Source organism: Rutidosis leptorrhynchoides, chromosome 6 (genome assembly GCF_046630445.1).
Source record: "Rutidosis leptorrhynchoides isolate AG116_Rl617_1_P2 chromosome 6, CSIRO_AGI_Rlap_v1, whole genome shotgun sequence".
Classification (NCBI taxonomy): Eukaryota; Viridiplantae; Streptophyta; class Magnoliopsida; order Asterales; family Asteraceae; genus Rutidosis; species Rutidosis leptorrhynchoides.
This window is the reverse complement of record NC_092338.1, coordinates 111,649,132-111,675,681: the sequence shown is the minus strand read 5'-3', so window position 1 is coordinate 111,675,681 and position 26,550 is coordinate 111,649,132. Positions and strand designations below refer to the sequence as shown.

Genomic DNA, 26,550 nt, shown 5'->3' with positions numbered 1-26,550 from the left:
TTGATTGGTGCAATTTGGAAGTGAGGCTTAACACTCCTTTTATAACCAAGTCACCCCCTCCGACTTCTTCCTCCCACCTATGTGGGATAACATTCATTCACAAATACAAAACAACCATATCCATTTCTTCTAACCAAAACTATATATAACCAACACTTATAATTATAATTCTGGCGCCTACGAATTGAAATGATTAGCAGTCAGGAAAATGAAGTAGTCGAAGATAAATTCTAGGGAGGAAAAAGGAAATAGGAAAATAAAGGAAAACCGAATGGGATAGACCACCAGCGAGATGTTTGTGAACGGAGAAGACATGCACATAACTTCTTTAAAGAACGTACTTTATGCCGAAAAGATAAAAAAGAAAACTATTAGATTTTCTCTCTCTATTACTTGGTTGTCCTTACTACTTATTGACATAACATCAAAGATAGTCCATGTGCAGGGGTGGAAATACATGAGGACCGGGGGGCACCCACCCCCAGTGGTTTTGAAATTTTCAGGCCTTAAATTTTGAATTTTCGTATTTTGCCCCCAAATCCTCCAGATTTTGACCCCGAAGTCTCAATATTTTGCCCCCAAAGTTTCAATATTTTGCCTAAAAGCCTTCATATTTTGCTCAAAAGCTTCTACATTTTACCTAAAAGACTTCATATTTTACCTCAAAAAATTTACAATGAACGTGAATGCTTTTAAAAAAAATTCCGTTTCCAATGAAAAAATTTCTTGATTCCGAAACCGTCCATTTGATTTGTATCAAAAATCATTGATATACATGTGCTTTTTCTCATAACTACTAGTCCATGCGGTTTACAATCTAATTAAGGGTAATCCTTTTACTTAACGATGGTTAGATTGCTGGGTTAAGTCATATCAGATGCATGTCACATGATGTCTATTTCAGGCTTTTTCCATCCCTATTACATGTTTTAAAACTTAACACCCTATATACTCCATCTACATGTATTCCCCAAATCGCGAATCGATGTAACCCTAACTTCTTTAACCCATACCCAAAGAACAATCGAAGGATGGTTCAATGCATGGTCGAAGAGCTGTGATTCGAACTTCATGGACGTCACGAAACCCACGTCGTCGTTTTTAGTTGTTCAAACAAAGTAATTTGTACTTATTTAACCAGGGTAACGTGTTTATAATAAGTGACGATTTTGTTCATCTCGGTCATAAATGAGATTTTTTTTGTTTTAGTCATTTGAGATTGTTTTGTTTTAGTTGTTTGATTGATAAATTATGTCAAGGGATTGCATTTATTGCATAAATATGTCAAGCTACTATTTGGTGGTATCTAATGTTGCTTATTATTTGGTGGCAAGCTTGCCGTTCAAAAAAATAAAAAATAAAAAAAATAAAATAAAATGTTGCTTATTGGATTCTTTTATGCTGCTGGTCTTTTTGTCCCCGCAGCTTTAGCTCAGTGGACATGTGGTGGTGCCTAGCATTCCCGCCGGGCTAGAGGTCTCAGGTTCGAGCCTCATCACCTACAAAGGATATTATTTGAAAGAAATTCCTTGAGGGTGGCCCAAAGGGAAGGTTTTACCGACCCGCTCCGGGACTAAGGTCCGGCCCGCCTGGCCCCGTATGGGATGATTTAAGGGTCGGATCCCCTGAGTGTGGTTCGGGTTTCCTGCCCGAACGCGTGTGTGCGCAAATGATGACTAGGCTTCGGTCCGGACTGATGCAAGCTTGCCGTTCAAAAAAAAAATGTTGCTTATTGGATTCTTTTATGCTGCTGGTCTTTTACTTTTTTATGCATTACTGCTGCCCTTGTTGCACTCGAAATGCGGATTGGGAGAAGTTGACTATTTCTAGTGTGTCAGTTATGGAACTTGATAAGCACGTGATGTCAAGATAACAGTCGTTTTGTTCAGGTACCATCTCTGATGAGCTTGCAAACCACAGGAACTACCAGTGATGAAATAAAGCACATTGACTATCCTTGATTTTTTAGACAAACCACATTGGCTATCTTTAAAGTTTTGTCTTACTTATTAAAAGATACCATTATTTATATACTTAAATGGCTAACTAGGTACTCCATTTATGATTACCCTTCCATTAGGACACTACTCAACACAAAATGATCCCTTTTTAGTGATGGGTTTATAATTGCCAAAATGGATGTAATGACTTATTTTCCTTTATGTATAGATACTGTCACAAATTGGTCTACACATATAGCAACTAACAAATTACACTCAATATAGATATCATTCTAACTTCTAATATTAGGAGTAATAGTATACTCTTTTCATCTCAGTGTATTCATTTTTAGACTCTTCAAATTAATTGTTTGTTTTCATAAATAAATTAGAATATTAAGCTAGAGTATTTCTGTATCTTTATAGGACAAAAATGTAAAAAAAATAAGTAGTAAAACCGTGAACTAATAAAAAGTACATTGTGTAATAATAATGATATTGTTACTACGTACGTGTTTTTGTCTTGAAACAATTAGACTGGGACGGATGAATTATTTTCCAACTCTTGGTTATAGATTGGACACTTTCTTCATTGTGAAATGGTAACGATTTACAGTATATTGAAGTATGTGAATAAATTACATAAGATTATTTGTAATGTTAAAGACATACATACAAAGAGCAATCAGGTTGTGGTTGTTCTTGAAACAACATTCGATCGTTCTTAAAGATATACGAGTACTACACTTACAAATGTTTTAGAAGCATTTCACAAACATTCTTTTATCCTTCAACAATCAAGTAAACTATCAGTTTAATCAACTCAATAACTTATTATTCAGTTCTTGTTTTCAATAAAATTAGATGAAGTCAAAGAGGTACGCTACTGGCTATCCAAATTATTAGATCAATAATTCCTCATGATACTGTAATACTTCATATTTAGCTAAATAACAGAATAAACAAGTCCAAACTGACGCCTTGAAATTATGGGGTTTAAATGCATACACTTCTTGACTAGCAAGTGTTACACACAACTTTCAAGACATAATACTTTTGGCTTCTAAAACTGTAAACACCTTTGTTAAACAACTCTGTAGACAACAATGGAAGCTCAAGCTTTTTACCAGTTCGCTCCTCTTTCGGTGTACACACAGCGTAAGAAGTCTATGCCCGTAAGTATCAAATCAAGACAACATTCGAACAGCAAACGCTGCCGTGTTTTAGCTTTCAATGCCCCTCTTACTGCCCCAACACGAGAAAAAGATGCAAAAAAACGGGTGGTTATTACAGGTATGGGTGTTATTTCGCTACTTGGAAACAATGTTGATACGTTCTATGAGAGACTCTTAGATGGGGAAAACAGAGTCGCGTTAATAGATAAATTTGATGCTTCAAAGCTCCCCACCAAGTTTGGTGCCCAGATTCGCGACTTCAGCGCTAATGGTTATATTGATGATAATAACGATGAGAGACTTGATCCTTTTGTGAGTTATGCCTTTGTTTCGGGGAATAAAGCTCTTGAACTTGCTTCCCTTAACGTTCATCAACGTTCCAAGGTTCTTTTCGAAATTTATTTAAAATGTCAAATGTCAAGCCTAAACTTATGTTGTGAGTATTATATACGTAAGCTACTGTAGATGTTGAAAATTATACAACAATATGATTGGTATTAGTGCTTCAAGAAACGCAATATATTAGGTAATGTAAGAGCTATTGACTCTAAGTTTATCTAACTTATTCATAACTCTTAAGAAAGTGTGTTATTTTCTTAAAAAATGACATTTTCAATCGGCTTACTCGGGGCACTATAAAATTCAGGACCGACCCAGAATATGATGGGCTAATTAATGTATGATGTATGCAGATCAATAAGGAGCGCGCAGGTATAATTCTTGGAACAGGATTTGCAGCCCACTCCTTATTGTCAAACAGTTGGGAGTCAATAGTAGAGAGTGGTTACACAAATGTTCCACCTGCTTTGCATTCTTTAAATGGAAACAAGGCGGGATCTGTACTTGCTACTAATCTTGGCTTTATGGGACCAAACTACACGATTGCAGCTGCGTGTGCGACATCGAACTATTGCTTATGTGCTGCTGCAAATCATATCCTTGAAGGGGAGGCTGATTTGATGATTGCTGGTGGTACCGAACATTCATTTAGTAACTTCGGTGTGGCAGTTCTTGCTGCTACAAGAGCGATATCCACAAGAAACGAAGATCCTCAGAAAGCTTCTAGGCCATGGGACAAAGATAGAGATGGGTTTGTCATAGGTGAAGGTGCTGGAGTTCTGGTAACCTTATGGAGCTTTTGTGATGAAACATTTCGGTAGTTGGTGAAATACTCAATTTTTTTTAACCATTTATGTGGTTTGTTATTAGGTGATGGAGAGTTTAGAACATGCCATGAAAAGGGACGCACCAATATTTGCAGAGTTCTTAGGAGGTTCGGTAAATTGTGACGCTTATCATATAACTGATCCCCGACCAGACGGTTTTGGTGTATCAAATTGCATGAAAAACTGTCTTGTGAAGGCTGGTGTCTCAGTAGAGGAGGTACTTAATTTACTTTTTGCTATTAATTAAACATGTGAAATAATTAGAGGCAACAATTAACTATAACCTTTTATGTATGAAAAGAGGTTCTTGTTCCAATCAATATTTAGTCCGATTTTGGTGTATAAATATCAGCCAAGTAGTTTTTTTCTTTTTCTCGAAAAAACGATAACATATAACGGATCTGAAGATCGACAAGTACAACCGATATAAAGTGATATCTAAACATACTCAAACAAGCGGCAATAAAACACTAACCTAAATTAAACTTCCAGCCAACAGGGCGCAATGAAAATGACCAGGAAGTAAATACATGTTACATGCTAAACATACATAACCAATGTAACAACCAAGTAGTTGTTTCCAAACAAAACCAACTATTGTATATGATTAATAATATATGATGAAAACTGTTATATACATTCTTTTGATGTTCTTCTCAAGATAAAATCATCTTGTTAGGTAAGCTACATTAATGCACATGCAACCTCTACTGTGGCCGGGGATTTGGCTGAGGCGAAGGCTATCAGCGATGTTTTTAAGTCCAATAAAACAATAAAAGTTAATTCTACCAAGGTAAGATTCCTCGCGATTATCGATATAAACAGCATAAACTCGATCCATTTCATATATGATTTTCTTGTTTGTGTTGCAGTCTATAATCGGACATTGTATGGCAGCTGCCGGAGGTTTGGAAGCTATTGCTACAATTAAAGCGATTCAAACAGGATGGTTGCATCCTACTATTAATCAGTTCGTAAGTGATACCTTTTATTCTAAGTAATTAATATCTCATTCTTCGGTGTAATTATAAATCTCATGTATATTTGTGACAATTGTAGAATCTTGAACCAGTAGTAGAATTTGACACCGTTGCAAATGTAAAAAAGCAACACGAAATCAATGTTGGTGAGTTTGTTTTCTTAATCTGAGTTATTTGGTTGCCATACATATTCAAGATTATTGATACAAACATTTTTTTATACAGCCATTTCAAATTCGTTTGGTTTTGGAGGAGACAATGCCGTTATTGCATTTGCTGCATTCAAACCTTAATATGATTATCAAGAGGAATGCCTTCATCCAAGGACAAACGTCATGCTATTTTTGAAATTTGATCAAACTGTCGCATGAGAAATGTAACTAGATGATAATAGGGTGTTTGTTGATTTAGGTATCAAAATTCTGTTTAAACATCATTTGAATATCCCTAGAATGTTTTTTTAGTTACTTACAGGTGTTAGAAGTCCTTCTATGTTCCACAACATGTTCTGAAAGATGACAACAGAGTGCTCATATGTATCAAATCGTACGTGAAATTGTATTAGGGTGTGTTTGTTTGCCTCTTAATGGAATGGTTCAGCGCTGAATGCTGAACCATTCATCATTTAGCGCGTTTGTTTCTGACCTCTGAATGACATATGGTGTTGAATGGTTCAGAATTCAGTGCTGAACCATTCAGAGCTGAAATGTTCTCTTAACCATTAAGAGCCTAAATTTTCTGTAATTTCTTCTCAAATCATATCCTGAACACTTAACCAACAAGTATATTAAATTTTTTATTCATGTTACACGTTAATAAGTTAATTTTACTCGGTTTATATCGTTCATTCTAAATGATTATCAAACAACTTATTTTCATTCAGAACAAACATTATTCAGAGGCTTTGAATCATTCATATTTTGAACCATTCAACGCTAAATCATTCAGTTTTATCAAACGCACCCTCTACTCCTTTCTGTAACTAACACAACTAAACTTAATGGCTATCACATTAGCAAAGTAGCATTACTCGCTATCACTAACCCATGTATCTTATATACTATCTTTTTATAAAAGGCTATTTAAATGATGTCATAAATAAACCTTTTTCAAGTTTAAAAAGAACTCGAAATAAAAAAAAAATTTCTTAGTCATCCTTGATGATGTCATTAAATTATTTATTTATATTTAATAGGAATTAAGAAATGCTGTTATATTAAAGAGCATAATTGAAGTTTAATAATTTTTTAATGTTATTTATATTAAAGACAATATTTTTGAGACACATAAAAATAATAAAATTAATAAAAAAAATAAAACAGAGGGAGTATTAAATAAAAGAGTGATTTATATTAAATTTAATGTCCTAACAAATACACAAATATAGTAATTTTAACCATTCAAAGTAATACATACATATAAGAAATATCATTATACATTTGGCAATACACCAAAATACATCATATTATATATTCCCCATATATCATTTAAAACTTATGTATTTAACATATGTACCTTAAGTTCTAGCCTGTGTATCCTAAACCACCATGTACCATTATTAAATTATTAAGTGATATGTGTATACAATTTAATATTGGGGTTTTCAAAACGTATACATTGTTGCCTTAAATTGTTTAATTCATATATGTACACAGTTTAATATTTACATGAGTTGCATACAACATTCTATAACCATTAATTGTAAGACCCAAATATTTCTTTGTACATATGTGTAATTAAGTTATTCAAGTTGTGGGGTTTTCGTTGTGTATTTTAAAAAAGAGAAAAGAATTCTGCCCAGGCAATCTGCGCGCCGCGCAGAATTATGGCGCGCCGCGCCATTACGGGCCGACGGCTCATCTCTTGCTTTTAAATTAGATATTTTAACGGCTTTTTGGTAATTTCACATGGGACCCGACTTTAAGGCTTGGGATCAGTTGTTGGAGTCTCATTTACTCCATTTCCATCTACCTTATCACTTTCCATTAAATCCTAGAGAGAGAGGAAGTTCTAGAGTGAGAGAGCTCCATTAAAGGAAGAAGGAGGTTAAATCGGGTCTTAGTGCGAGTTCTAAAGTCGTTCATCTAGTCGCTAGCTATGTGGTGATTGTGTTGGTAAGTTATAAAACCTAATTTCTTACTTTAATTGTATTAAAGGTTAGAGTTTGGGTAGTGTTGCACATAAAACCCATTTGTTAGTGAATTAGGGGTTTTTGGGTGAATTTGGGTCATGTAGACTCAAAGTTGACTAACTAGGGTTTTCAAAGTATTAATCTATGTTTATGAGCTTAAATTGGTTAGTCAAATTACTAGCACACTTATATATATGTAAAGGGGTGTTAAGTGGGTTAGTGGATGACCCGAAATGGGTGTGTAGACCTTAAATTGGTCAAATGGGTCAAGGTGGACCTAAGGTAGTTAATGTTTGTGATTGATGCCTAAACCTTGTTTTGAAATGTGTTTTAAACCTATCTTGGCTAATGTTAGGGTTTTGGTATGAGTTGACCCAAAATTAGGGTTAAGGGTGCAAATGGGTTGAAATTGCACTTTGGGTCAAAATGGCTTTAGAATGGTGAAAGAATTGGTTGACCAACTTGAGTTTGTGGTTGATAATATGTATAATGTGATAGGTACGTTACATTGAGGTTTTGCAAGCTCGGGTATCTTTTCACAAGAGATTTTGAGGTGAGTGGAATAATTATATGTGTAGGTATATAATGTATCTATTTGTTGTAGCGTGAAATGTGTAGTGTCGAGGTACTAAGACACCACGTTTCACATGATGAGTGAAGCATTGAGGTGTTAAGATGCCACTCGAGGTGAAGCATCGAGGTGTTAAGATGCCACCTAGGGGTGTAGTGTTGAGGTGTTAAGACATCACTTCGTAAAATAATGAGTGAAGCATCGAGGTGTTAAGATGCCACTCGGGGTGAAGTACCGAGGTGTTAAGGTGCCACCCTAGGGGTTAGTGATACGAGGTGTTAAGTACCCTAACGGATGTTATGAACACCGATGGCGTTTTCACGAGTGCCATTCCCTTGTACGATTGGTTAACCATGGTTATTGTGTTGTAAGTGTAAGCATATTATATCATTCGAGTTATATTTATATGCGTTGCTATGCTAGCTTGTGGTATTGGAGATTTCTAGCTCGTATTCGAGATTATAAACTAATTGTGTTGCTAGCATGTATGCGGTGTTTGTGTAAGTGATTGCAAGTAGGTATATTATATATGTATGTGTATAATTATTGCATTCACTAAGCGTTAGCTTACCCTCTCGTTGTTTACCTTTTTATAGGTTCGGTTGTGGGCAAGGGTAAGGGCATCATCTTGGATTAAAGATCCCGTTGTTGTTAGGGAACGCTTTTGGAGATATTAGCTTTTGGAGTTTGACCGAGATTTGGGTAGTTTAATCCCAAACACCATGCTTGTAGTGTAGTTTGGTACTTAAACTTTTGATGGTCGAAAACTCGTATTTTTGTATTAAACTTGCAATTGGGTCGTGTGGGCCCCGCTTCGTAAAACTCATTTTATTAATGGAATGTGTTAGTTTTACATATTTGAATATGTTGTTAAAAGCGTTTTGTCTAATTATGTCGGGAAGTGGCCAATCTTTTTCGCATTTCAAGACTTTTTGGACAGACCAGATCGGTGCGCCAGTTGCTGAACAAACAAATTTTTTTTTTTATTTTGGTATTTTCCGCGGGTTCGATGGTGGGTTGGTTTGGGTCGTTACAAGTGGTATCAGAGCATGGTCTAAGGGATTTAGGCGACTTGAGATAGGTGCCTAGACTTAGACTTTATTGTGTGTACGCTTTAGGCGGGACTTGTAGGACTTTGGGTCGGAACGGGAATTGTTAGTGCTAGTGTTTATGTGAATTAACCATGCACTAATTGTTTGTGTTTTTTTAGCAATCATCAAGTGCGATAGACGTGGTACTAGAGAGTTAATGTGACGTGCTCGCGTAACAACGATTAGCTACCGTTGTTACGGGTGCAAATCGTATCAAACAAGCAATGTACGACGATTGTTGAGTAATATGGGGTAGCGTGGTGTACATGTATATACTTACGCGTTATGTCCTTTCATTCTTTGTTTAACCTTTTCCGTTTTATAGAATGAAGACGAGAAAAGGACACGATAATGATATCGGAGGTACAAGCGAGGATTCCGAATTCACGGCCAAGGTTGAGGCCATCTTGAAGAACTACAAGGAGGACTTTCTTGTTAGCGTGAGGAAAGTTTTCAAAGAATCGGTTGACGAGCAAATAACCGATTTAATTAATGAACGAATGAAGGCCACTGTCGAAGAGGCACTTGACGCTAGTAATGTTTATCCTCGTGGTGAATGAGGCGAAGGGAGGCGGGACTTCCACTACAAGAACTTCAAGGATGCTCAACCCCCGATGTTTAATGGGGTGCGAGATCCGTTGAAAAGCACGTGTTGGATTTCCGATATCGAGGGGGCTTTCCGTACCGCGGAGTGTCCTCCCGAAAAGTGTAACACCCTGTTTTTTTTTTTAAATCACAGCAGAAGTCTTAATTTACATAAATACCCTTAGTTAATTACGATGATTATCACAAATCATTAGCTAGTTACTTATTACAAACAACCGATGTTACGTTAAACAACTAGTTACATATTTATAAAAGTTAAGACATCAGAGTTCGTCTTGTCAAACATATCGTCAACCCAACTCTCGTCCCTACCAGCACTAAGATCGAAAACCTGCAAGGGAGGAGGTGAGGGGGGTTAGCACGAGGCTAAGTGAATGGAATCATCTAACAGATCTAGCATACAGTACCAACTTGTACAACTACAGCAACTACAACAATCCATAACAGGCAACTGACAACTAATAACTAGCAACTGGCAACAATCAACTAGCAACTATGCTCCAACTAGAGACTCGACGGCTTGTACGAGCACACGACCACTAGCTGATCAGTCTAGCGTCTACCGAAAGTCCTTACTACTGAATCCCCAGTATAGTAAATCCACACGCAGGTGATGCGTCATTCGGCACTATATTCAACAAACAGTAGCCAACTGGACCCAACCACAACAAGGTTGACCTCTCTGAGCTGAACCTAACAACAATAGGTTCCAACAGGCAACTACAACTGGTGCACACAACTGTTAAGCAACTACCACTACGAACAACTGTTCCTACGACTAGCATGGCAACTCTACGATGATCATTATTACAACATATCTACTAAGCATAGCAACTATAACAGTATAACATAGTAGCACAACTTGCTACTCTATACTACACCCGGAGATAATCCCACTCACCGATTACCAGCTACAGCTCAGTTATCTTACTTCTGAGCTTCTTCCTTGTTCTTATCACCTGAGAACAACACAACGAAGTCAATATACATATCTCAATCAATGGTATAATCAAATCATACTATAAACTAGGTCATAACACCATATATTCATAATTTTATGAGTCTACATCATGACTCCATTCAATAATGGCATACAGGTGCGTGCAAAACACGACATACACACTAAAACTCCTTTTCCGACCCAAAAACAGTTTGATCTAGTTTCTTAAAAGTTCACCATTGAAAAGTATTCTTTATTACGATTCTAAAAATAGTTTATTCATCAAAAACGAAGTTACGTTTTGAAAGTTACGCCCGTTTCAATTTCATAAAAGGTACTGTAGCAAATAGTGACACTGTAGCAACTCGGTACTGTAGTAACTCGGGTACTGCAGCAACTCGGCAATGTAGCAAATAGTGGCACTGTAGCAAATAGTGACATTGTAGCAAATAGTGACACTGTAGCAACTCGGGGGTACTGTAGCAACTCGGGTACTGTAGCAAACTGGGTTTCGAACCAATTTCGCTGATTTTGTGATTTCTTCCCCAAAAACTCGATTTCTAAGTGTTTTTGACCAAATTTTAAGCACAAGAAAGTTACTAAACATATATACAACCTATTTCTAACATCAATTAAGCATAATAAACATATTTCATGAAGATTCAAGCTCATATTCACACTTTTTATTCAAGAACACAAAAACCCAATTTCTAACAATCAAAGCATGGATTCAACAAGACAAACCTGAGATGATGCTCACAATGATGCTAGAAATCAGTCTCTAAAGTCTCTTAATCCAATTTCAAGTTTAGATCAATTAGGATTTCAAGAGTGAAGGAGTTAGGTACGGGAGTAATATTTCTAATTTGGGGAAAATGATGGAATAATCCAGATTCAAGCTATTTATATTGGGTTATAAAACCATACCCCATAACACACGGGTATTTACCAGTTATCTGATATCTTTTGTACTTAATTTGACTGCCCTAACGGAGTCCAAATTAAACAAACGAACCTATTCTGTTACCCTTGTCATAAACTGGTCTCAACTAAACAACCAAATAATTATAAACATATAATTATAAAAATCACTAATTACGCCATTCCCCAGGGTACAATGGTCATTTCATCTAGGCCCAAAACGCGGGTGTTACAAATCTACCCTCCTTAAAAGAGATTCTGTCCTCGGAATCGGGTCAACTATGGTCAACAAACCCAAAAATTGTTACTCGCACCGCCAAAACACACGGTTAACTTTATCGATCTTATCCCCGATATCGACAATATCCACCACAATTGCATAGCAAATGAGATTCCTGACGTCAATACACTCCCGATACCAAATAACTTGTCACAATCTTCATCGATCAACGTCCGTTAATCCACTTAAGCCCACAAATTACACTATCAAGTCAAATAATCAGAGTCAAATTCGTGTTTCTTCGCCATTCCGTATCATAAATTTCAAGATCTGTCATCCAATTCAACTCTTTATACAGTCCACTTTTCCCAATTATCCAAAGCTTAGGCAATAGAATTAGTCATCATGCTAAAATCTATACCTAGGTCCACGAAATTGTCTCGTAAGTCAACAGAACTTCACAGGTTATTCGTCTCATATCCAGTCACATCACAATCCAATATAGCACAGGCCGCCTAATTTTCCTTCAGCTTCCCAGAAATTCCGTATGATTTATCACAATATACTTATGTTGGCCAGACACAAGCATATTATCCTAAATCATACCTTCATTCTGAGTTGCTCATAACGGAAAAATTTTACTTGTCTCATTCACTAACTTATGTCCAATCAATTTCCTCAATAAGCATCGGTAATTAATTTAACTACTTTATGACTAATCAATCACAACATCTGTCCAATCATAGTTACTCAAACCTTGTCTATCAATCATCCAAATATAATCTATCAACCAGATCATACATCCAACAAGCTTAGGAAATACCGTCATAACAATCATACTCATGCCACTATCTAACAACTTCATGTCGTCCAAAAGTCCACTACACAAACATACTCAATGCATCTCTATTCAAGTCACGGTTCTCAATCCCAAAAAGTCAACCTAAGGGTCACCCTTACCCCACATGGCACAGAAGGGTCGCAACCAAAACATAAACAACATAATGCAACAAAATAAATCTTACACTACTATCAAGATCTACTAATCTACCACACATATATATACACCCAATCATATACATGTATATGACTAAACAATACGAGGATTTTGAAGCATACCTGTATTCACATCACATTCAACATCTGCATCTGCAACCATCTGATAAACTCTTGCTGTTTCCGTAGGTGGATTCTTTCTTTTCTGCCCAACTGGAGAACCAGAAGATCCACCTACTGATCCCGACTGCGCTCCTGGCCCCGCCCCAGAACTTGATCCTCTTACATACGGACACTGAGCTGACCTATGCCCCACTTGATGACATCTCCAACATACATCCTCTTGGAACGAACACATCCGAATCTCGTGTCCCACAATACCACATCTCAAACATCTTTTGGTTGAATCTGAACAAGGACCACTATGAGATGATCTGCAACTATAACACCAAGAATTCTGACTTGATGCTGACCCACTCTGTTCTGACCCACTCTTATGTTTCAACTTAACAGACTTCCTTGACCTAGAGTCCGAATGACTCATCACCTGATCTTGTTGTGACATCTCATAACCTACTATTCTATTCCTTACTGCCCTGACATCATCCTCTACCATCTTGGCCATAACAAATGCTTGCGATAACGTCGTCGCCATCCTAACCATTGTTCTGTACTCTGGTAAAATTATGTTAACAAAGTGCTGAATTCTGGACTGCTCATCTGGAACCCACTGTTGCACAAACCTTAATTTATCCATATACTGCTCAATCACCTCATCTATCATCATCTGAGGTGTCATTTTCATTGCCAGAAATTCCGTCTTAATTCTATTGAGGTCATAAGACGAACAATACTGCTCACAAACTTTACTATAAAATTGTTCCCAAGTAATCATGTTCACTTGCTCTTTTGGTATACTAGAAATAACCGTATCCCACCAAACCATTGCCCTATTCTTCAGCATACGACTAGCATAAATAACCTGCAATTCTGGTTCACACTGACATGCCTCAAAAACCTTTTCTATCTCTCTTAACCAGTTAAGGGTTACCGTTGGGTTAGAACTTCCTGAGTACTCTGGTGGATTACAATTCAGAAATTGTTTAAACGTACATTTCTTCTGTTGTTGAAACATCGGCGTCTGATACGGACCCCACATCTGATTTGGGAACTGTTGATTAAACTGAGGTGACATCTGATACTGTTGAGGAAACTGATATTGAGGTGGTAACCATTATTGTTGTTGGAAAGCACTTCCAATTTGCTGATAATTATTTGACTGCACCGGATACCCACTAATCATCTGATTCGGTACACTACCACTTGGATTCACGGTTACCTGACGTTGTTCTAATTCCCTTATTCGATCACGTGCTTCCTTTAACTTACTTTGCAAATCTAAAATTTGTTCCTGCAGATCCTCTTCTGACACATATCCGTCTTCATCTGGGGCTCTGAATGTTCCGGGGGCTGACGGACCAGTTGCGTTTCCTGTATTATCTGCCATATCTGCACTACCACAACATCTCACACAAACTCTTAGTGGAAAACAGGTTAGTACCTATCAACTAACACATGTAATCCCTACATTCACTTAACCCGTTCCCTCATATATGTTTGACACAACACAAGGTTTGGGAACATGACATTCAACACAATGTACATGCGGCCAAACCTATGCTCTGATACCAAGTTGTAACACCCTGTTTTTTTTTTAAATCACAGCGGAAGTCTTAATTCACATAAATACCCTTAGTTAATTACGAACATGATTATCACAAATCATTAGCTAGTTACTTATTACAAACAACCGGTGTTACGTTAAACAACTAGTTACATATTTATAAAAGTTAAGACATCAGAGTTCGTCTTGTCAAACATATCGTCAACCCAACTCCCGTCCCTACCAGCACTAAGATCGAAAACCTGCAAGGGAGGAGGTGAGGGGGGTTAGCACGAGGCTAAGTGAATGGAATCATCTAAGAGATCTAGCATACAGTACCAACTTGTACAACTACAGCAACTACAACAATCCATAACAGGCAACTGACAACTAATAACTAGCAACTATCAACTGGCAACAATCAACTAGCAACTATGCTCCAACTAGAGACTCGGCGGCTTGTACAAGCACACGACCACTAGCTGATCAGTCTAGCGTCTACCGAAAGTCCTTACTACTGAATCCCCAGTATAGTAAATCCACACGCAGGTGATGCGTCATTCAGCACTATATTCAACAAACAGTAGCCAACTGGACCCAACCACAACAAGGTTGACCTCTCTGAGCTGAACCTAACAACAATAGGTTCCAACAGGCAACTACAACTGGTGCACACAACTGTTAAGCAACTACCACTACGAACAACTGTTCCTACGACTAGCATGGCAACTCTACGATGATCATTATTACAACATATCTACTAAGCATAGCAACTATAACAGTATAACATAGTAGCACAACTTGCTACTCTATACTACACCCGGAGATAATCCCACTCACCGATTACCAGCTACAGCTCAGTTATCTTACTTCTGAGCTTCTTCCTTGTTCTTATCACCTGAGAACAACACAACGAAGTCAATATACATATCTCAATCAATAGTATAATGAAATCATACTATAAACTAGGTCATAACACCATATATTCATAATTTTATGAGTCTACATCATGACTCCATTCAATAATGGCATACAGGTGCGTGCAAAACACGACATACACACTAAAACTCCTTTTCTGACCCAAAAACAGTTTGATCTAGTTTCTTAAAAGTTCACCATTGAAAAGTATTCTTTATTACGATTCTAACAATAGTTTATTCATCAAAAACGAAGTTACGTTTTGAAAGTTACGTCCGTTTCAATTTCATAAAAGGTACTGTAGCAAATAGTGACACTGTAGCAACTCGGTACTGTAGCAACTCGGGTACTGTAGTAACTCGGCACTGTAGCAAATAGTGACACTGTAGCAAATAGTGACACTGTAGCAAATAGTGACACTGTAGCAAATAGTGACACTGTAGCAACTCGGGGGTTTCAAGAGGGTAGTTTAAGAAGGAATATTACTAATTGATCTAAAACCATACCCCATAACACACGGGTATTTACCAGTTATCTGATATCTTTTGTAGTTAATTTGACTGCCCTAACGGAGTCCAAATTAAACAAATGAACCTATTCTGTTACCCTTGTCATAAACTGGTCTCAACTAAACAACCAAATAATTATAAACATATAATTATAAAAATCACTAATTACGCCATTCCCCAGGGTACAATGGTCATTTCATCTAGGCCCAAAATGCGGGTGTTACAAATCTACCCTCCTTAAAAGAGATTCCGTCCTCGGGGGTACTGTAGCAACTCGGGGGTACTGTAGCAACTCGGGTACTGTAGCAAACTGGGTTTCGAACCAATTTCACTGATTTTGTGATTTCTTCCCCAAAAACTCGATTTCTAAGTGTTTTTGACCAAATTTTAAGCACAAGAAAGTTACTAAACATATATACAACCTATTTCTAACATCAATTAAGCATAATAAACATATTTCATGAAGATTCAAGCTCATATTCACACTTTTTATTCAAGAACACAAAAACCCAATTTCTAACAATCAAAGCATGGATTCAACAAGACAAACCTGAGATGATGCTCACAATGATGCTAGAAATCAGTCTCTAAAGTCTCTTAATCCAATTTCAAGTTTAGATCAATTAGGATTACAAGAGTGAAGGAGTTAGGTACGGGAGTAATATTTCTAATTTGGGAAAAATGATGGAATAATCCAGATTCAAGCTATTTATATTGGGTTATAAAACCATACCCCATAACACACGGGTATTTACTAGTTATCTGATATCTTTCATACTTAATTTGACTGCCCTAACGGAGTCCAAATTAAACAAACGAACCTATTCTGTTACCCTTGTCATAAACTGGTCTCAACTAAACAACCAAATAATTATAAACATATAATTATAAAAATCACTAATTACGCCATTCTCCAGGGTACAATGGTCATTTCATCTAGGCCCAAAATGCGGGTGTTACAAAAAGAAGGCGAGGTATGGTTCTAGTATGTTGAGGGAAGAAGCCAAGTTGTGGTGGGACGATAAAATCAATTTATATGGTGAAGAGCAATGCATGAGCTTGATATGGGAGGAGTTTAAGAAGGAATTCTTCAAAGAATACCGAACTTCTTCCGATCTAGATAGAATCCGGGACGAGTTGCACCATTTGCAAAAAGGTTCAATGGACTTGGTCACACTCAAGTCTACCTTTTTGGCAAAAACTCGTTTTTGTCCGAAATATGTGGGTGACGATCACAAGCTAATGAAAGATTTCTACCGTACTTTGAATGATGAGTTCAAGGGCAAGATTAGTCAGGGTATGGCTAAGTTTTTTGATGAGTTATTTGAATTGGTTCGGGGTTTTGAGCCGGATGTTCCAAGAAAAAGCGATTTCACGTTTTCCAAAAGAAAGTTTGAAGGTTCTAGTCATTCTAACTTTTCGAACAAGAAGAACAAGAACAAGAAGGGTTCCGAAAGTGTTAATAGCGTGAAGAAGGGCGCTTCCGGGGGTTTTTCTTATACGTGCTACAATTGTGGGCAACCGGGTCATATGGCTCGTGAATGTCCTAAAACATCTTTCGGAAACAAGGTCACTTGTTTTAATTGCGGTAAAGAAGGGCATAAGAAGCCGGAGTGTCCCGATTTGCGAAACGATAATGTGAAGCGGTTAGAGAAGGCGGCGAGTACGGCTAGGGGTCGCAACTATTTGATGACCAATGATGAAGCCAAACAATCGAACGAAGTTGTCTCAGGTACTTTGATGGTTAATTCTAATCCGGCAAGGATTCTTTTTGATAGCGGTGCAAATCTGTCGTTTGTGTCTCCAAAATTTGTGCCTAAACTTAATAGACCGTTAGCTAAGTTAAGTCGTCCGGTAGAAGTCGAAATAGCGAACGGCAAGACGGTGCTAGTGGTTGATGTGTGTAAGAATTGTGATGTTGTTTTTGGTGCCGAAAACTTTAAGATTGATCTTATCCCGATGACTTCGGGCGATTTCGATATCGCTGTTGGTATGGATTGGCTCGATCATAATAGAGCCGATATTGCATGCCATGAAAAATTTATTCGTGTGAAGGCCCCAAGTGGGGGAGAGTTAATTATTCACGGTGATAAGCGTAGAAGACTTGTGCCGATATGCACTTTTGCACGGGCACGTCGTCTCCTTGATAGTGGTGGCATGGCTTTTCTTGCCCATATTATTGATACTCGTGATGAGCCACCACCCATTCGTGAAATTCCGGTGGTTAGTGAATTCGTAGACATTTTTCCGGACGAGTTACCGGGTGTTTCGGCGGAAAGTCAAGTTGAATTTCGCATTGAGTTGGTTCCGGGGGCTATCCCCATTGCTAAAACTCCTTATCGTTTAGCGCCAACGGAAATGCAAAAGTTGTTAAATCAAACCCAAGAGTTACTTGAGAAGGGTTTCATTTGACCGAGTGCTTCGCCATGGGGTGCTCCGGTTTTATTCGTAAAGAAGAAGGATGGTAGTATGCGGATGTGCATCGATTATCGGGAGTTAAATAAAGTGACGATCAAGAATCGTTATCCATTACCTCGGATTGACGATTTGTTTGACCAACTCCAAGGTGCAACTTATTTCTCGAAAATCGACCTACGGTCCGGCTATCACCAAATGCGGGTCCGTGAGGAAGACATCGAGAAAACGGCTTTTTGAACGCGTTATGGACATTTTGAGTTTGTGGTTATGCCTTTTGGTCTTACGAATGCACCGGCGGCATTCATGGACCTTATGAACCGAGTGTTCCAACCTATGTTGGACAAGTTGGTAATTGTGTTCATCGACGATATACTTGTTTATTCGAAGAGTATGAACGAACATGAACATCATTTGCGTGAAGTATTGAAGACGTTACGAAAGGAGAAGTTGTATGCTAAGTTCTCCAAATGTGAATTTTGGCTAAGGGAGGTTCAATTCCTCGGCCACATTGTGAACAAAGACGGTATTCAAGTAGATCCGGGGAAGATAGAGATGGTGAAGAGTTGGAGACAACCGACTACGCCTACGGAGGTCCGAAGTTTTCTCGGATTGGCTTTATTATCGTCGGTTTATCCAAGACTTTTCTAAGATCGCTTCTTCATTGACAAAATTGACAAGGAAGAACGCGAGGTTTAATTGGGAGAACGAACAAGAAATTGCTTTTTAATTGCTAAAAGAGAAGTTGTGTCAAGCTTCGGTGTTAGTGTTGCCGGAAGGAGTGGAAGACATGACGGTTTATTGTGATGCTTCGTTAAATGGGGTCGGGTGTGTTCTGATGCAAAGAGGTAAAGTCATCGCTTATGCCTCTCGACAATTAAAGGAACACGAAACGAGATATCCGACTCATGATCTTGAGTTGGCGGCGATGGTTCATGCGTTAAAAATTTGGCGCCGTTACTTGTATGGTGTCAAGAGTACGATTTATTCGGATCATAAGAGTTTGAAATATCTCTTTAATCAACGAGATTTGAATTATCGTCAATGTAGGTGGATGGATGTGGTGAAAGATTATGATTGTGAAATACTTTATCATCCGGGCAAGGCGAATGTGGTCGCGGATGCGTTAAGTCGAAAGAGTCATCACCCGGCGTTACGATTGGGATTGTTACGTATGATTATTACTAACGATTTTCTTGAAAAACTTGGTGTGATTCAAATAGATGTTTACGTTCACAACAAGCATGCGGAGCGAATTGTGGGGCAATCGGAATTCATTATTATGGGTTCGCGTGGTTTGTTGTCTTTTCAAGGAAGGGTGTGGGTGCCTAAGATGGGTGATTACCGGCGGGTGCTACTTGATGAAGCACATAAGTCAAAGTATTCCATTCATCCTGGCGCGACGAAAATGTATCATGATTTGAGGAAGGATTATTGGTGGTCGGGCATGAAATGTGATGTTGTAAAGTATGTTGAGCAATGCGTCACGTGTTTGCAAGTTAAGGCCGAGCACCAAAAGCCGTATGGTAAGTTACAACCGTTAGAAATCCCGAAATGGAAATGGGAGCACATTACCATGGATTTCATTACAAAGTTACCTAAAACGGCGAGAACCCAATTTGATTCAATTTGGGTGATAGTTGATCGTTTGACGAAGAGTGCTTTGTTTCTTCCCATTAAGGAAGCGATATCGCCGGAGACCTTGGCTAAGTTGTTTATCAAGGAAGTCATCTCTAGACACGGAATTCCTATATCAATTATTTTGGATCGAGATACTCGTATTACATCTCGGTTTTGGGAAAAGTTTCATGAAGATATGGGTACACAATTGAAATTGAGCACGGCGTATCATCCTCAAACGGACGGTCAAACCGAACGTACGAATCAAACTTTAGAGGATATGTTACGGGAGTGTATTATTGATTTTGGTGGTAGTTGGGATGAGCACTTACCTTTGGTGGAATTCTCGTACAATAATAGTTTTCATACTAGTATCGGGATGCCGCCATATGAGATGCTTTATGGGCGTAGGTGTCGAACCCCGATTTGTTGGGGTGAAGTGGGACAAAAGGAAATCGGGAGTACCGATTTGGTCTTAGAGACGAATAGCAAAATTGATATGATTCGAGAGCATTTGAAAAAGGCTCAAGATAGGCAAAAGTCGTATGCCGACAAACGTAGACGAACGATCGAATTTCAAGAAGGTGACATGGTGATGCTTAAGGTTTCGCCATGGAAGGGTATTATTCAATTTCGAAAACGGGGAAAGTTAGCTCCTCGGTTTATTGGACCATTTAAGGTTTTAGCTCGTGTTGGTGAAGTCGCGTATCGTTTGGAATTACCCGAAGAGCTTGCGGGGATCCAAAATACATTTCACGTTTCCCATCTCCGTAAGTGTCTCGCGGATGATTCATCTTGGGTACCATTAAACGAGATTGAGCTAAATAATAAGTTAGAGTATATTGAGGAACCGATTGCCATACTCGATGAGAAGGTCAAAAGGTTGAGACATAAAGAGGTTAGGACCTTTAAAGTTTAATGGCGTCGTAGTAAAGGTTTCGAGTTTACTTGGGAGCCCGAAGAGTTCGTGTTGGTTTATCTTCCTTCTTGTCATGCGGCTTGGATTGCGAGGACGCAATCTGAATAAGTGGGGGAGAGTTGTAAGACCCAAATATTTCTTTGTACATATGTGTAATTAAGTTATTCAAGTTGTGGGGTTTTTGTTGTGTATTTTAAAAAAGAGAAAGGAATTATGCCTAGGCAATCTGCGCGCCGCGCAGTGGCGCGCCGCGCCATTACGGGCCTACAGCTCATCTCTTGCTTTTAAATTAGATATTTTAAGGGCTTTTTGGTAATTTTGCATGGGACCCGACTTTAAGGCTTGGGATCAGTTGTTGGAGTCTCATTTACTCCATTTCCATCTACCTTATCACTTTCCATTAAATCCTAGAGAGATAGGAAGTTCTAGAGTGAGAGAGCTCCATTAAAGGAAGAAGGAGGTTGAATCGGGTCTTAGTGCGAGTTCTAAAGTTGTTCATCTAGTCGCTAGCTACGTGGTGATTGTGTTGGTAAGTTATAAAACCTAATTTCTTACTTTAATTGTATTAAGGGTTAGGGTTTGGGTAGTGTTGCACATAAAACCCATTTGTTAGTGAATTAGGGGTCTTTGGGTGAATTTGGGTCATGTACACTCAAAGTTGACTAACTAGGGTTTTCAAAGTATTAATTTATGTTTATGAGCTTAAATTGGTTAGTCAAATTACTAGCACACTTATATATGTAAAGGGGTGTTAAGTGGGTTAGTGGATGACCCGAAATGGGTGTGTAGACCTTAAATTGGTCAAATGGGTCAAGGTGGACCTAAGTTAGTTAATGTTTGTGATTAATGCCTAAACCTTGTTTTGAAATGTGTTTTAAACCTATCTTGGCTAATGTTAGGGTTTTGATATGAGTTGACCCAAAATTAGGGTTAAGGGTGCAAATGGGTTGAAATTGCACTTTGGGTCAAAATGGCTTTAGAATGGTGAAAGAATTGGTTGACCAACTTGAGTTTGTGATTGATAATATGTATAATGTGATAGGTACGTTACATTGAGGTTTTTCACGCTCGGGTATCTTTTCACAAGAGATTTTGAGATGAGTGGAATAATTATATGTGTAGGTATATAATGTATCTATTTGTTATAGAGTGAAATGTGTAGTGTCGAGGTGCTAAGACACCACGTTTCACGTGATGAGTGAAGCATCGAGGTGTTAAGATGCCACTCGAGGTGAAGCATCGAGGTGTTAAGATGCCACCTAGGGGTGTAGTGTCGAGGTGTTAAGACACCATTCCGTAAAATAATGAGTGAAGCATCGAGGTGTTAAGATGCCACTCGGGGTGAAGTACCGAGGTGTTAAGGTGCCACCCTAGGGGTTAGTGATACGAGGTGCTAAGTACCCTAACGGATGTTATGAACACCGATGGCGTTTTCGCGAGCGCCATTCCCTTGTACGATTGGTTAACCATGGTTATTGTGTTGTAAGTGTAAGCATATTATATCATTCGAGTAATATTTATATGCGTTGCTATGCTAGCTTGTGGTATTGGAGATTTCTAGCTCATATTCGAGATTATAAGCTAATTGTGTTGCTAGCATGTATGCGGTGTTTGTGTAAGTGATTGCAAGTAGGTATATTATATATGTATGTGTATAATTATTGCATTCACTAAGCGTTAGCTTACCCTCTCGTTGTTTACCTTTTTATAGGTTCGGTTGTGGACAAGGGTAAGGGCATCATCTTGGATTAAAGATCCCGTTGTTGTTAGGGAACGCTTTTGGAGATATTAGCTTTTGGAGTTTGACCGAGACTAGGGTAGTTTAATCCCAAACACCATGCTCGTAGTGTAGTTTGGTACTTAAACTTTTGATGGTCGAAAACTCGTATTTTTGTATTAAACTTGCAATTAGGTCGTGTGGGCCCCACTTCGTAAAACTCATTTTATTAATGGAATGTGTTAGTTTTACATATTTGAATATGTTGTTAAAAGTGTTTTGTCTAATTATGTCGGGAAGTGGCCAATCTTTTTCGCATTTCAAGACTTTTTGGACATAGCAGATCGGCGCGCCGCGCGGGGTTCTGGCGCGCCGCGCCAGTTGCTGAACAAACAAATTTTTTTTATTTTGGTATTTTCCGCGGGTTCGATGGTGGGTTAGTTTGGGTCGTTACATTAATATTGCATTCAAAGACACAACTTTTCTATTTACCTTTTTGCTCAACTTAATTTGTGGGCAAAAATTAAAGAAAAACAAAGTTTGGTGGTAAAATATGTTACTAACAAAAGTGAACCAGCAGGGATTAAAAATAAGAAAGGTAAGAGCAAATCAGCAAAATGCAAGGATTCAAGGACAATTCTTTGGTTCTTGACGATCATGGGGCGGGTTCTTCGAGTCCTAATCACCAGGGTCGTCCCGTTGATTTTCGGGGCCCTGTGCTAGATCAAATATATAGGGCCTTAGACACGAAAATTTTACAACTGGATATCATATACAGGAAGTTTTATGTAACTTTTTTGATTTTCAATTCATCTTTTATTTTGTTCTAAATGGAAAGGGGACAAGTTTGTAGGTTACGCGCTACGCTGCACATAGAAGATTTTACGATGGATCACCTAAAAAAAAAAAAATTATGCTAACATGGTTCGAACTCGCGACCTGTAAGTCGCCATGTCTATCAACTAACCACTGAGGCACACTTCAACTTGTTGTATCATTAGAATAGCGTTTATATTTATTTAGTTAAAAAAATGAAAAATTAAGTTAAAAAGTCAAAATTGGATGCACATGACACTTATCTTACCCCTCTAAGTGGAAATTATTATACTTGTGTCCCAATTCAACAGTGTCAATTTTTTTGTCTTTTTCCCTTTTCCCTTTTCTATTTGAATATATGTATAATTTGAGTTACTTTTTAGAATAATCTTTTAAATATTATATATTCCATTCTGTTATAATTCAGTATGCTTATAACTACTTTAGTGACGTTGTAACAACCCAAACCGTAACCGACCAAACACGACGAAATTTCTAACAAAAAAAAAATTTTCTGGTGCAGGCCATCTGCGCGGCGCGCCAGATGGCCGCGCGGCGCGCCAAATCCCCTGGACAGCCCGCTGTCCCCGGAAGTCTATTTAACAAAAATGTTTGACTAGTTCTCGACATTTTTAGCCAAAACGCTTTTAACCATACATTCAAATATGTAAAACTAGCACATAACTAAGGTTTGAGCGAGTTTTACAAAGTGGGGCCCACACGTGCCCAAAACGCCACTAAGTTTAAAAATACAATGTTTAATACAAATTAGAGTTTCGACCACGAAAAGTTTAATTGCCAAACGATACAACGAGCATGGTATTTGGGGTTAAACTACCCAAGTCTCGGTCAAACTCCAAAATCATCACATCCCAAAAGCGTCACTAAACAAGACGGGATCTCTAATCCAACCGGATGCCCTTACCCTTGTCCACACCGGAACCTATAAAAATAGTAAACAACGAGAGGGTAAGCAAAGCTTAGTGAGTAAAACATATATATACATGCATATACAACTTACCCACACGCATCCACGATATCAAATAACACGTAACAAATCTCGATAAGCAAGCTAGTATCACCAAACGTATCACTAGCAATAATCATAGCATAAATACTCATAACAATAATCAAATGCTAGTATGAACAACAATAAATCATGGTTAACCAATCTCTTCGCTAGGGAACGACTTCGCGAAACAAGTCATCGATGTTCATAACATTCGTTAGCTTCCAAAAACGGCTATGGCATGCTAACCCCCCGAGGTGTTCCAAAAACGGCTATGGCATCACCCCTCAAGTGTTCCAAAAACGGCTATGGCATCACTTGCTCAATGTGAGTAGAACACGGCTATTACTCACGCTTTCGTACACCAACACGGCTATGTGTACGGGTAACTCAAATAACAACGTGGGAGTAAAACACGGCTATTACTCGCCACTAAATGCACAAACACGGCTATGTGCCTTAGTACAAAACATGGACTAATACGGCTAAGTCCCACAACCTTGGTCACAAAACGGCTATGTGACACCATCAACACGGTACATAAATCATATACATACATATATAGATATTCCACTCACCTTAAACCTTCGGTGATTATTAAACCAAGCTTGAATTCCAAGGTAACGTACCTATTTCACAAGCATATAATCAATCAATCGACTTGGTCTAAACTCATAACACACATCATCCTAGGTCATCTTGACCCATTTTGACACTTAACCCTAATTTGGGTCATTCTTACCAAAAACCCTAACTCTTGGCACTCAAGGCCTTCATACACTTTAAATCACTAGATTTTAACACAAAACACTAACGTTAACCAATCTTGGTCCATTTTGACCCGTTTGACTCAATAAAAGTCAATACACCCATTTTGGGTCATTTATACCCAAATCACACCCATTTACACTTCCCTAAGGTGTTCTAGCAAATTATTAGCCAATTAGGGTTTCATAACAACAATTAATACCTTTAAAACCCTAGCTTACACATAATTGAGTCTACATGACCCAATTTACCCAAGAACACCCAATTTACCTACAAATGGGTCTTAATGTTCAACTTCACACAAACCCTAACCCATACACGAAATCAAAACAAGAATTGAAAGTTAAGGCATACCACAACTATCAAAATGTAGCAAATGACGAGATGAACAACCTTAGAACTTGGACTTTAGCAAGAAACCCTCTTCTTCCTCTTCAAAGTGAGCTTTCCCTCTCTAAAACTCACTCTCTCACTAAAATAAATTGGGAGGTGATAAGGTTGGTGAACAAGGGAGTAAATGAGCTCCCAAACTACTGAACCAAGCATTAAACTCGGCCTTGATGTGAATTTACCAAAATACCCCCAAAATATCTAATTTAAAAAGAGAAAGGGATCTGTCACAGACAGTTGGCGCGGCGCGCCACAAGGCCGCGCGGCGCGCAACCCTGCCAGTTCAGCTCCTTTGTATTTTAAATACACGCAACAGAACCCCGTTTCAAGTACCGTACATTACACTTATATACACTTATGTACACTATAAATAATCGGGTCTTACAACTCTTCCCCACTTATTCGGATTGCGACCTCGCAATCCATGCCGCATGACAAGCGGGAAGATAAACCAACACAAACTCTTCAGGTTCCCAAGTGAACTCGGAACCCTTATTCCGCCGCCATTGAACTTTAAAAGTTCTAACCTCTTTATGTCTCAACCGTTTGACCTTTTCATCAAGTATTGCAATTGGCTCTTCAACATATTCCAACTTATTGTTTAGCTCAATTTCATCTAAAGGCATCCATGAAGAATCATCCGCAAGGCACTTACGGAGGTGAGAAACATGAAACGTGTTATGGATCCCCGCAAGCTCTTCGGGCAATTCCAATCGATATGCAACTTCACCAACACGAGCTAAAACTTTAAACGGTCCAATAAACCGAGGACCTAACTTTCCCCGTTTTCGAAATCGAATAATACCCTTCCATGGCGAAACCTTAAGCATAACCATGTCGCCCTCTTGGAATTCGATCGTTCGTCTACGTTTATCGGCATACGACTTTTGCCTATCTTGAGCCTTTTTCAAATGCTCCCGGATAATATCAATCTTGTTATTCGTCTCTAGAACCAAATCGGTACTCCCGATTTCCCTTTGTCCCACTTCTCCCCAACAAATGGGAGTTCGACATCTTCGACCATAAAGCATCTCGTACGGTGGCATCCCGATACTAGTATGAAAACTAT

The 26,550-nt window shown here is 38.4% G+C and overlaps 1 protein-coding gene across 1 annotated transcript; it reads left to right on the top strand.

The window, feature by feature from the left end:
• The first annotated feature begins 3,046 nt into the window (after positions 1–3,046).
• On the top strand, positions 3,047–5,621 carry LOC139853974 (3-oxoacyl-[acyl-carrier-protein] synthase I, chloroplastic-like). Its single transcript, XM_071843309.1, has 7 exons — positions 3,047–3,499; positions 3,808–4,236; positions 4,325–4,498; positions 4,961–5,074; positions 5,154–5,255; positions 5,341–5,407; positions 5,487–5,621. The coding sequence occupies exons 1-7, from the start codon at positions 3,047–3,049 to the stop codon at positions 5,552–5,554; spliced, it is 1,407 nt and encodes a 468-aa protein (XP_071699410.1). The 3' UTR covers positions 5,555–5,621.
• Positions 5,622–26,550: the final 20,929 nt, after the last annotated feature.